General features: G+C 42.2%; 1 protein-coding gene across 2 annotated transcripts in view; it reads left to right on the top strand.

Annotated features, from left to right (window-relative positions):
• Positions 1–15,124, top strand: part of Flacc1 (flagellum associated containing coiled-coil domains 1) — a 45,422-nt gene that overhangs the window by 20,917 nt on the left and 9,381 nt on the right. Inside the window, exons 11-15 of one of the 2 annotated variants that reach the window (XM_008838791.3) lie at positions 265–368; positions 5,895–5,957; positions 9,369–9,458; positions 9,574–9,683; positions 10,927–11,125. In XM_008838791.3, the coding sequence (XP_008837013.1) occupies positions 265–368; positions 5,895–5,957; positions 9,369–9,458; positions 9,574–9,683; positions 10,927–11,053 (494 nt within the window). In that variant the 3' untranslated portion in view covers positions 11,054–11,125. Of the gene's footprint in view, positions 1–264; positions 369–5,894; positions 5,958–9,368; positions 9,459–9,573; positions 9,772–10,926; positions 11,126–15,124 lie in introns of those variants that run through there. The other variant, XM_029566272.1, reaches the window with a different exon arrangement.

The raw sequence follows: 15,124 nt of genomic DNA on the forward strand, positions 1-15,124 counted from the left end.
AAATGGTAAGCAACAGATCTGAAATAAAGCACACACAAAGAGCTGAGGTGTTGGCTCTTAATCCCATACGGTTAATGTGATTGAACATGGGAAGCAGGCTCACCTCAACCCATGTAAGGATCAGAGCACGAAGCCCTGGCTGAAAGACCTCAGGTGGGGCCCAGTCTGGAACTGCTTCTATCTTCAGTTATTCTGGGTTTCTTTCTGGGCCAGCTTTTTTTCTACATTTATGCATAAATCTGCTTTTTTTCCTCACTTCCATAGAACATAAGATGACAAAAAAGTTTGAGCTAGAGTCAGAAGAAGAAAAGAGGAAAATAAATGAATCCTACAGTGCTGTCTTTGAGAACTTCATTCGAGAGAAAGAGGTAACAGACCAAAGGATGCTCAGTGGGTGAAAGTACAGTCCAGGCGGTGCAGCCGAGCCTGGGGGCCTGCATAGTTGGCGAACATTTTGTCCTCATGGGTGTGTTTCTCCTCATTCAGCTTTGCTGGAAATCTATACAAGAAGAATGACAGTCTTGCAGTCCTTTTTGTAGCGGGCAGTCTTGTCAGAGTTACTGGAATAAAAGTTATAGTGTGCTAAACACGCAAAACCTGAAAAATTTTTGCAAAAATGGCACTCTGATGTCCTCCTCAGCCCTCTGCAGAGGAAGAGGAAAGGCACTGATGCAAACTGAAGCAGGCCAGCTTGGTCATGCAGCTTCCAGGAAATGAAAGTTGCTACCTAAAAGTTTAGATAGAAGGTTAGTACTTTTACTAGCCAGTAAGAAAAATCTTGGGCAAAAATTTCCTGAGCATGTGGGTGTTTACTAAGCAAAGATACATTAACAGGACAGCCTCCAAACAGTTCACACCACCAGCATTCCAAGCTTTCAGTGCAATGAAGGTTTGCTGGTATAGTGGCATTAGAGAGACAGAACTCTGCGCCATCATTACCATCTGACAAGCCAGTACACCTCCCACTAGGACAGAGGACTGTTCTGGGATCAAGTCTAGGCGTCACTCCCTAAGTAAACATGTTGTGAGCTTCCTAAGATGCTTGTATCCTTTTCGTGCACAATGGAGTGTTTTTACAATATTTGGGGTATTTTGAATGTTTCACTTATATATGCATTTCTAACCATTTTGCTAATTTAAAAGCCACTAATTTCACCAATAAAAATCCCATTTCTAATATTTTCTGTTATTCCTGAGCAGAACAACCGTGAAGCTATGGGGCATGTTCTGCATTGTGGGAGATGTTTCTGGGGTCTGGAGGGGTCAGGCCTCTGAATAAAAAATAGCAAGCAATTCCTCTTGCTTGGGGTGCGTTTGAACTGCTCACATCCTTCCCTACCTCCCTCCTATTATTTCTCCAGTAATGTTGACTGTAAACTGGTTTCTATCATCTATCATCTATCTCTCTGCAAATATGCATCTACCTATCAATCACCTATTATATCCATATATACACATTGTGCTGAATAGCTTTAGTGTCAACTTGACACACCTGGGCTGAGGGAGCCTCAATTGGGGAATTGCCTTCATTGGACTGGCCTATAGCCATGTCCATGGGGCACCTGCTTGATTGTTGACTGATGTGAGAGGGCCCAGCCCACTGTGGGTGGTGCCATCCCTGGGCAGGTGGGCCTGTGTTGCATAAGAAAGCAGGCTGAGCAGGGGCCAGGGAGCAAGCCAGTAAGCAGCATTCTTCCATGGCCTGTGCTCCAGCTCCTGCCTCCAGGTTCCTGCCCTGAGTTCCTACCTTGGGCTCCCTCATGAACTGTGACCCAGGAGATAGAAGCTGAATAAACCCTTTCCTCCCCAAGTCGGTAGTGGTCAGAATGTTTTGTCACAGCAATAGAGAAAGAAACTAGGACACACATGTTGTCTATCAGTCATCTGTCACCTATCTACCTACCTTTCATCTAGTTGTCTTCTATCATTCTCTCCCTGTATCATAACTCTCTCTCTCTCTCTCTCTCTCTCTCTCTCTCTCTCTCTCTCTGGTATAATATTTACCTAACAAAATGCACAGACTTAATGTGCAGTTTCATAAGTCTTGGCAAGTGTGTATACCTGGGTGACCAACACTCAACTCAAGATCTAGAAAATTTCGTCAAGCCAGAAAGCATTGTTGTGATCTTTTTCCATTAAGCCCATCTTCCCCAAACCTGCTCCAGACCGCTACTCTTTGGATTTCTACCAATAAGTTTTTTCAAGAAAAACTATTGATTTCATTGGTATTTGAGTATAATTTTAATATAGACTAAACACAAATGTATTTGCTAAATATTCTTCTGGCAAAACAATATGCCAAAATAACCCTGAAAATTTTATAAAATTTAAATGTAGAAAAGATCTTCCTCAGGCTGGCAAGATGGCTCAAGCTAAGATAAAGGAGCCTGCCACCAAGCCTGATGACCTGAGTTTGATCCCTGGAAACCACATGGTGGAAGAACTCCGACAAGTTGTCCTCTGACCTCCACTCGCGCCTCGTGGAACATGTGAGCCCCCCATAAATAAATAAATGTAATAATTTTAATAATTTAAAACTTTAAAAAAAAAAACCCAGCTTCCTCAATGAGCTTTAAGGGCAAAGACACACATGCAAATGTTGGTACTAGTCAGTAATCACATCGAATGTTGTTACTGATTGAGCATTAAAACAGAGAAAGATTTCTGATTTTTAAATTTAAGTAGCTCCAGGTGAAAAAGTACACTATCCCTGCCTTGCCCACCACACACACTGTCTCTGTACCCTGCTCAGAGTTCTGAGGTAAAGTTGCTTGCTCCTCATGAGCTGCTAGAGATAGTGACACATGTGGCTGTTCCTGGCAGGTCCCTCATTGGTATTTTCTGATACATCCTTAGCCTCTTTGGAAGCTGCATGAAGGGACTTCTGTGAAACTGAATTGTGATAGGCTGCTCTGGGTAGGAGCTTCCCCTGTGGTTCTCAGTCAGCTTAATCACAGCTCTTTGCAGCTGGATGAAGTTCATTTTTGCACCTTCCAACCACACCTTCAACATTTTTCCTGCCCTTTCCTTTTTCTCCTGAATTTGCCTTGCATTGTTTTTCTCACATTCCTCAGCATTTTTTCTTGATATCTCCCTTCTGCCTTTCCTTACGAATACTCCATCTCCGATCCCTTTGCTGCTTTTTCCTCTATTTATTTTTGTTCCTTTTCCTGATCATTCTTCCAGATCCATTCCTTATGCTTTCCTTCAGCAACTTTCTTTCTTTCTTTATGTTTTCCCACTTCTTTTCCTTTCCATGGCTGATGAAGTTCTGCCCTGAGTTTTCGCTTGCAGCTGCATGGTTGTTTTTTTTTTTCTTTATCAGCAAGCAGGCCTCCTGTGGTCTTTGTGGTAAGCCCGCCCTTTGTTCTGCACACTGCCTTCAACTTCAGCCACCCCTCCCCACCCTCTTCACCCTTCCTGTCCCTACCATCTTCAGTGACGCTCTGATGGCCAGGGGGACACCACTGCAGCTTGGTGGAATTGCTCAGAGGCAGACAGCACTCTGATGCGCCCCAACCTCCAGCCTCAGACCCTGGGACCCAGGAATGAGAGCTGTGAAAGAACCCAGGAGAACAGTCCTAGGCTCTAGAGAACACCAGCGCAGAGGGGGGGAAGCACTGCCAGCGTCCCACCGACACCTCTGGCCAAGTTCAGACTAGCCAAGAAACAACCGCACAAAAGTTTGACCAGTTTTAAAATGCTATGTAGGCAAAACTAGTTAAGCTCTTTTATGTAGAGATCTTTCCCTCAAAATAAGATCTATGAAATTGATCCATTTGTTTTTCATATTCATAAATCCCCTTTTTAAAAAGGTATTTTTGAGACAGATCTCTCTCTGTAGCCCAGGTTGGCCTCCAACTTACTATAATAGCCCAGGCTGGCCATCAGCTCCTGATCTTCCTGCCTTTGCCTCCCAGTACTGCAGCCCCAAGCATGAGCTCCATGTCCAGCTGTGTTCCTTTTTATTGTTCAGTAGTATTCCTTTGTAGGAACGTTACACAATGCGGTTATTGTGTTCCTGGTTTGGAAGATCTGGATCACTTTCATTTATTAACTTTTTAAAAAGCTTTTATAAACATTCTTGTACAAATGTTTCATAGATATATGTTCTTATTTCTCTTGGATGTTCACCTATTACTAAGCTCCAAGGTATGTATAAGAAATGCTGGCTGTTTTCCAAAATAGATGTATGATTTTACTCTTAGATTTTAAATATGTGAATTTTGACTGCACCAAATCCTCCACAATTAGCAGAGCCGGTCTTTTTATTGTGATGAGTCTCATGGGTATCAAGTGGCATTTCACAGTTGTCTTAGTTTCCCTGGTAACCAATCATGTTGGCTGATTTTTCAGATGCTTTTTAGGCCATTGGTGTATTAATTTCTTCCTTCTTCTCCTCCTCCTTTTCCTCCTCCTCTTCATCTTTCTCCTCCTCCTTCTTTGCCTCTTACTCCTCTTATTCTTTGGAGACAAGGTCTCACAACATAGCCCTGGCTGGCCTGGAATTCACTATGTAGACCAGGCTGGCCTCCAGCTCACAGAGACCTGCCTACCTCTGTCTCTCCAGTGCTAGGATTAGTACCTTCTTTGGTGATGTGTCTGCTCAAGTCTCTTACCATTTGAAAGATGTGGATACAAATTCTTTGTTGGATCTGTATGTTTGCAAATATTAACTTCTAACCTGTGGGTTTTTTCATTTTACAAGTGTTATCTTTCTTTTATTTTAAATATTTTACTATTTTTATTTTATGTATATGCTTGTATTGCCTGCATGTAGATAAGTGCACCCATGTTGTGCGATGCCCACAGAAGACAGAAGAGGCTGTCACATCCCCTGGAACTGGAGTTAACAGACAGTTGTTAGCTGCCATGTGGGTGCTGGGATTCGAACCTGGGTCTTCTGCAAGAACAGTCAGCATTCTTAACCACTGAGTCATCTCTCCAGCCCAATAAGTGTTATCTTTCAATGTGTGAAAGTTTCTCTTTTTTTTTTTTTTTGGTCTTTTTGAGACAGGGTCTCTCTGTAGCCCCAGCTGCCCTGGAACTCAAGTTTCTCATTTTAATGAAAGACAGATTATCAGTTTTTTCCTTTCAGTTTAAAAGTTTTTTGGGTCCGCTCTGCAATAGCTTTACCTATTAAATTGCTATGAATAAATTACATTTTTGGAAGCCTTATAATTTTAGTATTTCTGATTCTGTGATCCATGTTGAATAAATTTTTGTGTGGAGTTTTTTTTTGTTTGTTTGTTTGTATTTTTTGCTATATGGATATACAGTTGTTCTTCACATTTCTTTCCCTGTTGGGTTGTCTTAACATCTTTGGAGTGACGGGGCAGAGTCTCCTTCCTGTTCAGCTTGACTGTCTATGTTCAAGGCAACAGCTCATGTCTTAACTGCTGTCACTTGGTAGTAAAGCTCATCTAACTTTGCTATTGTTTTTCAAGATGATTTTATGATTGTCCTTCATCCTTTGCATTTCCATGTAAATTTTAGAACTGGCTTGTCTTTTTAAATTTTCTTTCTTTTTTTCTTCCATTGTTTCTTTTTCTTTCATTTTTATGATGCTAAAGATGAAACTCAAGGCTTCATGTTCCTTGGCTAGCACTCTACCGTTAAGCTATATCCCCACCCCAACACTTAAATTCTTAACTACATTAAATCTGTGTACTGACTGAAAAGCTTTTCATGAGTCTAATTTATTTTCATATTTTTCAATATGATGAATTTAAACATAAGATTTTCATTGTTTAATGTCAAAATTCTACACCATCGTTTGATAATGTTTAAGTTCACTGAGTGTTATATCCCTGAATCTTCTTCTGGCTTCTTAATTCTCTAAAAGAAGATCCAGAACCACAACACTGACCTTTCCCAAATAAAACTTTTTTCAGGACCTCATGAAACAACATGAGAATGATATGTTGCAAATACAGGAGCTGAAAAGGACCAAAGAGGTAAGCGTTTATGTTCTTCTCTGTGAAACTAGTATCTTACAGATAGACCAGGAAAACGATACACTCTCGGGAAAACGAAATAGAATTTTACCCAAACTAGGAAAAGTAATGGAGCACTTAAAACTCGAACTCACAGAGATCTGCCTGCTTCTGCCTCCCAAGTGCTGGGATTAAAGGCCTACCCCACCGCGCCTGGCACAAATGCAACCTTTTTAAGAGCCAGATTTGAATATATACACTGACAATACACCATGTGATCATCAAGACAGCATTAGATGGATTAGGCACCCTAAATATGTATTAGGAAGGGCAGAGTCTGAGGCCCTTCATTCCAACCATAGTCCCACACTCACATGGTACCCGTGCTACTCTTGGAACTGGGTTCATGCAGAGGCTCTTGAGTCTAAAGCCCTGAGGACAGCATCAGGAGCACCCTTTTCTGTGGGGCCTCAGAGCAGGTCTCACAGCAGAGCAAGGCTAATCTACATGGATCCACAGGAAGCAGTGCAGGTGAGTTCAGGTCTTCTTCAGGAGTCCATTTGCTTTCACAAGGAATCTGGGTTTAATGCTGTAGACAGTGGGAGCCACTGGAAGCGTCTGAAGAGGAGTCACTTGACAAGAGGATGGAGGAGAATCTGAAGAGACAGAATGGTGGGAGGCAGGTCCTGTCTGTAGATCACCCCCTCTCTACACCAGCTTGCCATCCGCTCCCTTCACCCACTGAAATCACTCTTGTTAAAATCACCAGTGAATTCTTAAGTACCAAATTCAAGGCATGGCCTGGCTCTCTCACCTACTGTGAGCTCAGCATCAGGTACTGTTGGTCACCTTGAACCCCTCCCCTCAGCTTCCACAGGCTGCTGATGCTTCCTCAGCTCCATCTCCCTACGAGGTCCTCCTAGGCCATGAGTTTCCAAAGCTTGGAAAGCTCTTCCTTATTCACCTTTCTTGAGTGCATGGCCCTCATTGATGTAAATGACTCCTCTGTGCTAGAGTTGATTCCTCAGCCTGGTCTCACTTCTAAGCTCCAGACTTGCAAATCCAGCTGTCCAGTTGACATTCCCTATAGGAGACGCACAGATATACCTGGGATTTGAGTCCAACATTCTCCATCCAATTCACCAGCATCAGCCAACCCTCTACAACATGTCCCAAATCCATCCGCTCTTTTCAGCTCTGCTGCCCCTTATTCTAGTCCAGTGGCCACTCTTGTCCCTTGCAGTCCATCTCCTTGGAGCAGGAGGACTGAGGTGAACAGTGCTACCAGTACAAGCATTTCTCTGCCTAAAACCCTGTTGTTCTCAGATCATGGTAACTCCTCTGAGAACAGACTGGCTCCTCTGTCTGCCCCGCCTTGGCCCACTTCCTGCTGTCTCTAGGCTAGCCACAATAATGTTCCTTAAGTCTCCTAAGCATTTTGCTTTTCAAGGACTTTTACACAGGCTCCTATTCATTTTATAGTAGCACTTTATTTAATTGGTAGACTATCCTTTAGAGCAGTTTTAGAGTTACAGAAAAATTAGGTGCTGTTGGTTATCCATCTTCAAAGTTCCCGTGTATTCTCCCATCCCACCCCTCACCGTTTGCCCTATTAGTAGCTTGCTGTTAGGATGATATGCTAGTTACAATTGACCAGTCAATACTGATACACTGTTGTTAGCTGAAGTCCACAGTTTACTCTAGGGTTCACTCTGGAGTGTACGGGGTTTGATTAATATATTTTGTCATGTATCCATCATCACTGAGTGAAATAGAAGTTTCCTGTTCTAAAATGCCCTCTATCCCACCTGTTCATCCTTCTCTTCCCCTCCCAACCTCTGGAAACTGCAAACCTACAGTTTCATCTTTCCCAGATTATCAGATAGTTGAGTCGACAGTAGGTATTCTAACAAAGAATAATCAGTATGGGACTGGAAAGCAGTTAAGAGCACTTGCTGCTCTTCCAGGGGACCTGAGTTTGGTTCCTAGCACCCATATCAGGCAGTTCACAGCCACCTATAACTCTAGTTCTAGGGAATCTGACACCTACTTCTGACCTTCACAGGAACTTGCACATATGTGTACACACATACACACACATACACACACAAATATACATGAATAAAAAATATTAATTCTTAAAAGTTAAAGAAAAAAGAACACTAAGTTAGAAGGGAGAGATGGAGGAATAGGGGGTGAATCTGATCAAAATACATTGTATGCATGTACAAAATTCTCAACAAAATTAATAAAAATATTAAAAACAAATCTTAAGGAGCTGGAGAGATGGCTCAGTGGTTAAGAGCACTGCCTGCTCCTGCAGAGGAACCAGGTTCAGTTCCCAGAACCCACATGGTAGCTAACAATCATCCCTAATTCCAATTCCAGAGGAACTGACACAACTTCTTCTGGCCTCTGTGGACATTGTATGCACGGGTGCACTTACATACATGTAGGCAAAACATACACATAAAATAAAAATAAATAACAAATTTTAATCTTAATTTTTTTTTAAAAAAAAAAAAAAAAGGTTGCTCAGGGCCTAGAGAGCTCTTTTCTGCCTGAAATACTTATAAATAAAAAACAAAGAATAACCAGCGGAGGCTACAGGGAGACACTGTCTCAAAAAGACAAATTTAAAAAAAAAAAGAAAGAAAGAATAAGGGCTGGAGAGACGGCCCAGCAGTTGGGAGTGCTGCTCTTGCAGAGGACCTGGGTTTGGATCCCAGCACCCACTTGGTGGCTGGCAGCTGGCTATAACTCCAGTTCCAGGGGATTCGGTGCCCTCTTCTGATCTCCGAGGATATTGCACACAACACAGGTGCGCTTGCATACATGCAGGTGGGGCACTCATGCACATGAAGTGACAGTAATGGATGAATGCAGGTGAGTTGGTAGGGTGCTTGCCTGGTATGCAAAGAGGATGGGGGGAGGGATGACTCAATAGTTAAGAGCACTGGCTACTCTTGCAGAGGACCCAGGTTCAGTTCCCACCACCTAGATGGCAGCTAAAACTATCCTTAAGTTCTAGGGGATCCGATGCCCTCTTCTGGCCTCTACAGATATCAGACACACACAGTACAAATACATACATGTAGATAAAGCACTCGTACACATAAATCTTTTTAAAATTATTTTAAATTGGCTGAGTGAGTGAACATATGATGGCCATGTGACCACCCCATGTGCACTCTGGCCAGGGAGGGCTGCTGTTGCATTGAGGCTGAAGAGCAGGTTACAGGTGGGAGTGCAAGAGAAGGGTAGAGATTAGTGTGGTGACTGGTTGGCTGTAGGTGGTGAAGATGAAGTGGCTTAAGTTGATGCCCTGCATTCTATCCCAAGTGTCCTGGAGAAGAGAATAGTCTCAGATTCTCTTCTGTCTCCTGGATGTTACGTCAGCATGACATCCTAAGACAGTTTCTTCTTGTGCAGATCTTGGAGGAAGAGTTGCATGCACAAGCTATTATCCTGGAGTCACTTAACACGAACCTTTACCACAACCAGCTGGAACTCCAGAGAGAGGTAAGCCCTAGGAGCAATGGGAATGGCGGAAGAGACCAGGCCTCTGTGTTGTTCTGCTCTATAGCTTCGCTGTGAGGACTCTAGAGAAGACACTGCTAAAATTGATGTCTTTCAGAAAGCTTTGGTGGGAAGTCTGGAGAAAATGTTCCAGATCAAGCTTGCTGAAGCTGAAGAAAAATATAAGTACACCATACAGCTCCTGACAGAAGAAAACATTAACCTAAGGTGTGAATGCTGTCGCACAGAAAGACATGGCTGAGTTATATTTAAGAGAGGGAGTGTGTTCAAGTGAGGAATAGGTTTAAAAGACAAACTGGGGGCTCTTTGCAGATACCGCAGCCCTGGGCTTTGAGGGAGAGGTATATAACTGGGCAGGGCACACACTTGCCATGGAGGTGCATTGTTCATTGGAATTATACAGATTGAAGTGTATCTACACTTCTTCACTTGTGTCTGTTTTATGCAAAGCAACATGGGAAATTTGTCTGTGGAATTTTAGCTTGCTCATTATAATGACTGAGGGCTGTTTTTCAAATATTTTCTCTGAGACTTCAGTGGTTTGGGGGTTAGTGGTTTACCCCAGATGCAGGTGCTTCTAGCTCCTGTAGAAACCAACTTCAGATCAGAAATACTGTTCCCTGAAGGTGCTTCTTAAAACATTAAAATAAAATTTCATCAGTGAGAAGTTACCCATTGCATAAGTTCAGTTCAAAAGAAAGAAAGAATGAAGAAAGGGAGGGAGAGAGGGAGAAAGGGGGAAGGGAGAGAGAGAGGGAGGGAGGGAAGAAGAGGGGAAGGGATGGAAAAAGAAAGGAAGGGAGGGAGGAAGGGAGGGAGGGAAGGAGGAAGGGAGGGAGAGACGGAGAAAGGGGGAAGGGAGAGAGGGAGGGAGGGAGGGAAGAAGAGGGGAAGGGATGGAAAAAGAAAGGAAGGGAGGGAGGAAGGAAGGGAGGGAAGGAGGAATGGAGAGGGAGGAAGAAGGGAAGGGAGAGAGGGAGGGAGGGAAGAAGAGGAGAAGGGTTGGAAAAAGAAAGGAAGGGAGGGAGGAAGGAATGGAGGGAAGGAGGAATGGAGAGGGAGGAAGAAAGGGGGAAGGGAGAGAGGGAGGGAGGGAAGAAGAGGAGAAGGGTTGGAAAAAGAAAGGAAGGGAGGGAGGAAGGAATGGAGGGAAGGAGGAATGGAGAGGGAGGAAGAAAGGGGGAAGGGAGAGAGGGAGGGAGGGAAGAAGAGGAGAAGGGTTGGAAAAAGAGCAGAGGGAGGAAGGGAGGGAGGGAGGGAATCCTCACTGGGATTGCCCAAATACCATATTTCACCCAAACACCTTATTTTGCCAAATTTAAAACCACTGCAAGTAATGAAAATACCCCTTTTTCAGAAAAGAAAAAAGCTGTTTCTCTACCCCACCACCAAATACTCTGTATACCTCTCTTCCCTTTGAGTCTATAGTGATGCAGTGTTCTTTTCACAGGCAAAAGATGAATGCCAGTAACGAGGAAACTTGTGAAGAAAGATCTGAAAAGTCAACGTCTGTTACTCCTGGCTTGTATGAGTCTGGCATTTCAGGGCACAGTAGCAACAAGAGACAAGCACTGTAAGGAAGAGGCAGGGCTGACGGCTGTGGAGCGGGGAAGCACCTCGGAAGCTTTCTTGAGATATTCATATGAACAGTTGAGTTCTTGGGTTGTTCTGACTTCATTTTTGACCTTTTACAATTTGTTTTCTTCAGAATGATCAGAAATGTTTGGATTCTTATCTCAATTATATCATGACTCTTTGAAAATGGATGTTGTCTGTACATGGAGCCAGATCTTGTGGGCTGTGTTCTATTCTCTCTTCTGCTTTTTCCATATTTCCATTAGAGACTGATTTGAAGGCCTTCTTCTTAACCATTGCCCGCATTGAGGGGTGCACCTTTTGTCCCCTTGGGGCATATAGCTAGCAAGAGAGAATTTATTGACTTCACATCAAAACTTTCTTCATGCTTCATACTCCCTCACCCATGATTTAGGGAGAGTATCTGATGTCTTGCTACTGTCTCTAAGCCATAACTAGAATTCACATGCTGACAGGGGAGGCAAAAAAAACATGGAATTGGGCAGAACACAAGGAAAAAAAGTGACATAAGCATCACGATAGACTGTCTTCCACTACAGTCTCAGGAGATTGGAGGGAAGACCGGGAGAGGGTGAAGAGCTCAGAGCCTCACCCCGTTGAGCAAACTGGCCATTGGCTTGCTGCCTGCCTTTCAGTGGCCTGGGGTCAACACTTCAGACATTCTGGGGGTTTTTTTGTTTTTTTAATTCTGCTTTTTGTGTGATAGCACTCAGTTTTTAAATGTTGACAACAAATGTTAAATGAACATACTGTTGGGAGCCAGGACTAGAACCTGAATGTCTTCCACTAGTGAAAATTCCATTTGCAAAACAAACAAAAAACAGAAACAAAGCAAAGACCGCAAAAGAATCTCCTAGGAACAGTTGGGTAAAGTTATATTGTATTCTGTTTTTTAGATACTCAGCTTTTTTTCCTCATGACAGAAAGGAGAGGACAGAAAAACACACCGTTTTATTGATAGTATGAATTCAGTAAAATCTACACTGAGGGACAATTCTGTAGAATAAACAACTCACTTCTTTTCAAAAATAATATGAAAAATGTAGAAAAAAACTATAGATTTATATGGAACTTGCGGTACCAACCATGTTGGTCCCAGAGATCAAACTATGTCTTCAGTCTCAGCAGCAAGCTCCCTTACCTGCTAAGCCATCCAATTTACTTTTTTTTTAAATAAACAATTTATTGAGAATTTCATACATGCATATAAGGTGTTTTGATCAAATCCATACCCACTCCCTCCCCTCCAACTCCTCCCATATCTCCCCATCACTTTTTTTCTCATAACTTCATGTCCTCTTTCTTTTTCTTTCTTTATTTTTTATGGGGCTTTTGGCTACTCTAACATTCCCCCTTCTGAAGAGGTAACCCTAAAATCTCATAAAGATTAGATAAAGCTCCCAAATATTTTCGACATTTTTGGCCTTTGGAACAGAGTATGTTGCTAAGAGGCCCAAGGACATTGTGAGTTTTAGCCAAGAGACTGGCTACTTTTCTTTGGGGTCTTTTTTCCCTAACTGCCTAGCCAATTCCTACCTCCTTTTTTTATCACACCATCCTCTGAAGAGGTTACCCAAATTGCCAATAGGGAATCAGGATGCAGACCGCTCTGGCTTCTTCCATGTTGAACAGAGAGGGACTCAGGGTGAGGCAATTGGAATACCCCTTCAGTGGGTCTATCTAAAAGACTCCCAAATTGCATAACTCTTGAGGAGGAAAAGAAAATATTTGAATCGTGAGTAGGAAATGTGAAAGAGAAGTAAAGGCAAAAGTAATTAGCATTACAAGTTCTAGACAGGGAACTAGAAAAAAGTTTGCACCAGGCAGTTTTCAAATGTTCATATGAGAGTTCATTGGAATTTCTTAAAAAGAGCTTCCAAAAGCATCCCTCTATTGGGTTCTTCATTTTTCTTTTGTCTTCCAAGGCTAGACTCAAGATTGATGGACTCGGGATTTGCTTTCAGGTATTTTGATAGCTGTTGGAGTGGTTAGAATCAGTGTCAGTTCCCTCTCAAAGGTTTCAAGATAGGGGAGAAAACAAATTTATCCATCACTTTAGAACAATAGCTGCTTGTCTCCCTTAGCTACAGGTGGGCACTACAGTATTGGAGACCAAGATTTGAAGTCATACATCTGAGCAACACTTTCTGGTTAGGAACAAAATCATCAATGAGAAATAATTGTCTAAATAATTTTTTATATAGACTTAAGCCTAATGTCTAGGATGTGTAATCCCTTGAACTCTTAAAGAAAAAGAGATTGTTCAGAGGTTAAGAGCACTGACCGCTCTAGCAGAGGACCAGGTTCGATTCCCAGCACCCATATGGCGGCTATGAACCATCCTTAACTCCAGTTCCAGAGGAATCGGAAGCCCTCTTCTGACCTCCATGGCATTGCACAACATGGGTGCACTCACGTACATGGAGGTAGTACACTTATACACATAAGAAAAATAAAAATAATAAGTAAAAAAAGTTTAAAAAAAATAAAGAAATATACTGATGACTTTACTCTCTGGTTATACTTTCCTTTTGAGTGTTTGAGACCATACAATTGGCCCAAAAAAATCTATTTATTTTTACACTTAAGGCCATTTGAGGATCTGTTCCTCAGGGGTCACATGAGCTTGGGAGGAGCTCCTGGATCCTTTCTTTTACCAGTTCCATCTACATGAAGATAAGTCAAAGGTCCTGCTCATCCATGTCTGGTGCTTGGAAGCATGAGGGAAATGTTTCCTCTGTCTTGACCCTCCACTTTGCAGACTAGACACTGGTACAAGTCCATCTTCTGGGGTCTCAATGGCCTCCCTGAACAAAAGGACAGGTGACTAATCAATCTTGGAGGGCAAAGATCAAAACCTGTTCTTTAAATCCCTCTGACCAGATTAGTATAGGCCTCAAAGTATGGCTGTTAAATATTCAAGAAGTTTAGTTCCATCAATCTGAATCTTTTAATTACCATGTGCTATGTGGATAAAGCATGGGCAAAACCCAAACATTATCAGATAAACCTTAACTAGATATATATTTTGTTCCTAAAACTAGTTGACTAAACTATGACCATAGACATTTTAAGATTATGTGTATATTATTTTTGTATCATCCTTTGTATATCGTAACGCACCTAAACAGACCATCACTTGCTTAGGCTTCCTCATTTTTTCTGTTTATTTTGGAAAATATCTCCATTCCCACATCCTTTCAACATCTTTTACATTCTCATTTTCTTTTTTTTTTTTTAATAATTTTGAGACATAATAGTATTAACAAATAAATTTTCCATCTGTTCTGAGACTTCTTTTCCTGGAGATGCTAAGCAATGCTTATTCTCTTTCAAGGGTCTAGTGTCAAGCCAATGTTTGATTTAAGTTTTACTGGGGAACCAATGAATTTATTGAGCTTACTTACAGAGATAACTGAGGGGTTGCTGAGGTGTATATATGACCTGAGGGTACGCACACTGAAAAGCCTTTACCCAGCATGGATCATGCCTTCTCTTCCTAGCCTTCCCCAGATTGCATACTTCAGCCCTCCCCAAATCCAGGAGGCCAAGTGTAATTAGGATCAAATTATATACAGCTGGCTGGGAAGCATGGCAGGATAATTCGGTGAGGTTCCAATGACCCTGCTTGGCCTTCCTTTAATGAATGCGCACAACCATCAACAAGCCAAATTGTGACGATGTTTAGCGATCAGGCTCAGCTAAAGTGGTGATGATGATAGTTATTTCATGCAGAAGGGACTACTGTATAGCATCATCCTATTAAGAGGACATGGATTTTAAAAGGATTTGGTGCTAGGATACACATATGAGGGACAACATACGTCGTTTTTCAGAGTTTGTATTACTTCACTTAGTATAACAGTTTCTAGATCTATCCATTTACCTGCAAATTTCATTATTTCGTCTTTCTTTATTGCTGAATAGAACTCCATTGTGTAAATATACCACATTTTTGTTAACCACTGGTCAGTTGAGGGGCACTGAGGTTGCTTCCATCTCTTAGCTATTGTGAAAAGAGCAGCAACAAACATGGTTGTACAAGTGTCTCT

This window comes from Nannospalax galili, unplaced genomic scaffold, assembly GCF_000622305.1.
Source record: "Nannospalax galili isolate Female #2095 unplaced genomic scaffold, S.galili_v1.0 scaffold1199, whole genome shotgun sequence".
In the NCBI taxonomy this organism is placed as follows: Eukaryota; Metazoa; Chordata; class Mammalia; order Rodentia; family Spalacidae; genus Nannospalax; species Nannospalax galili.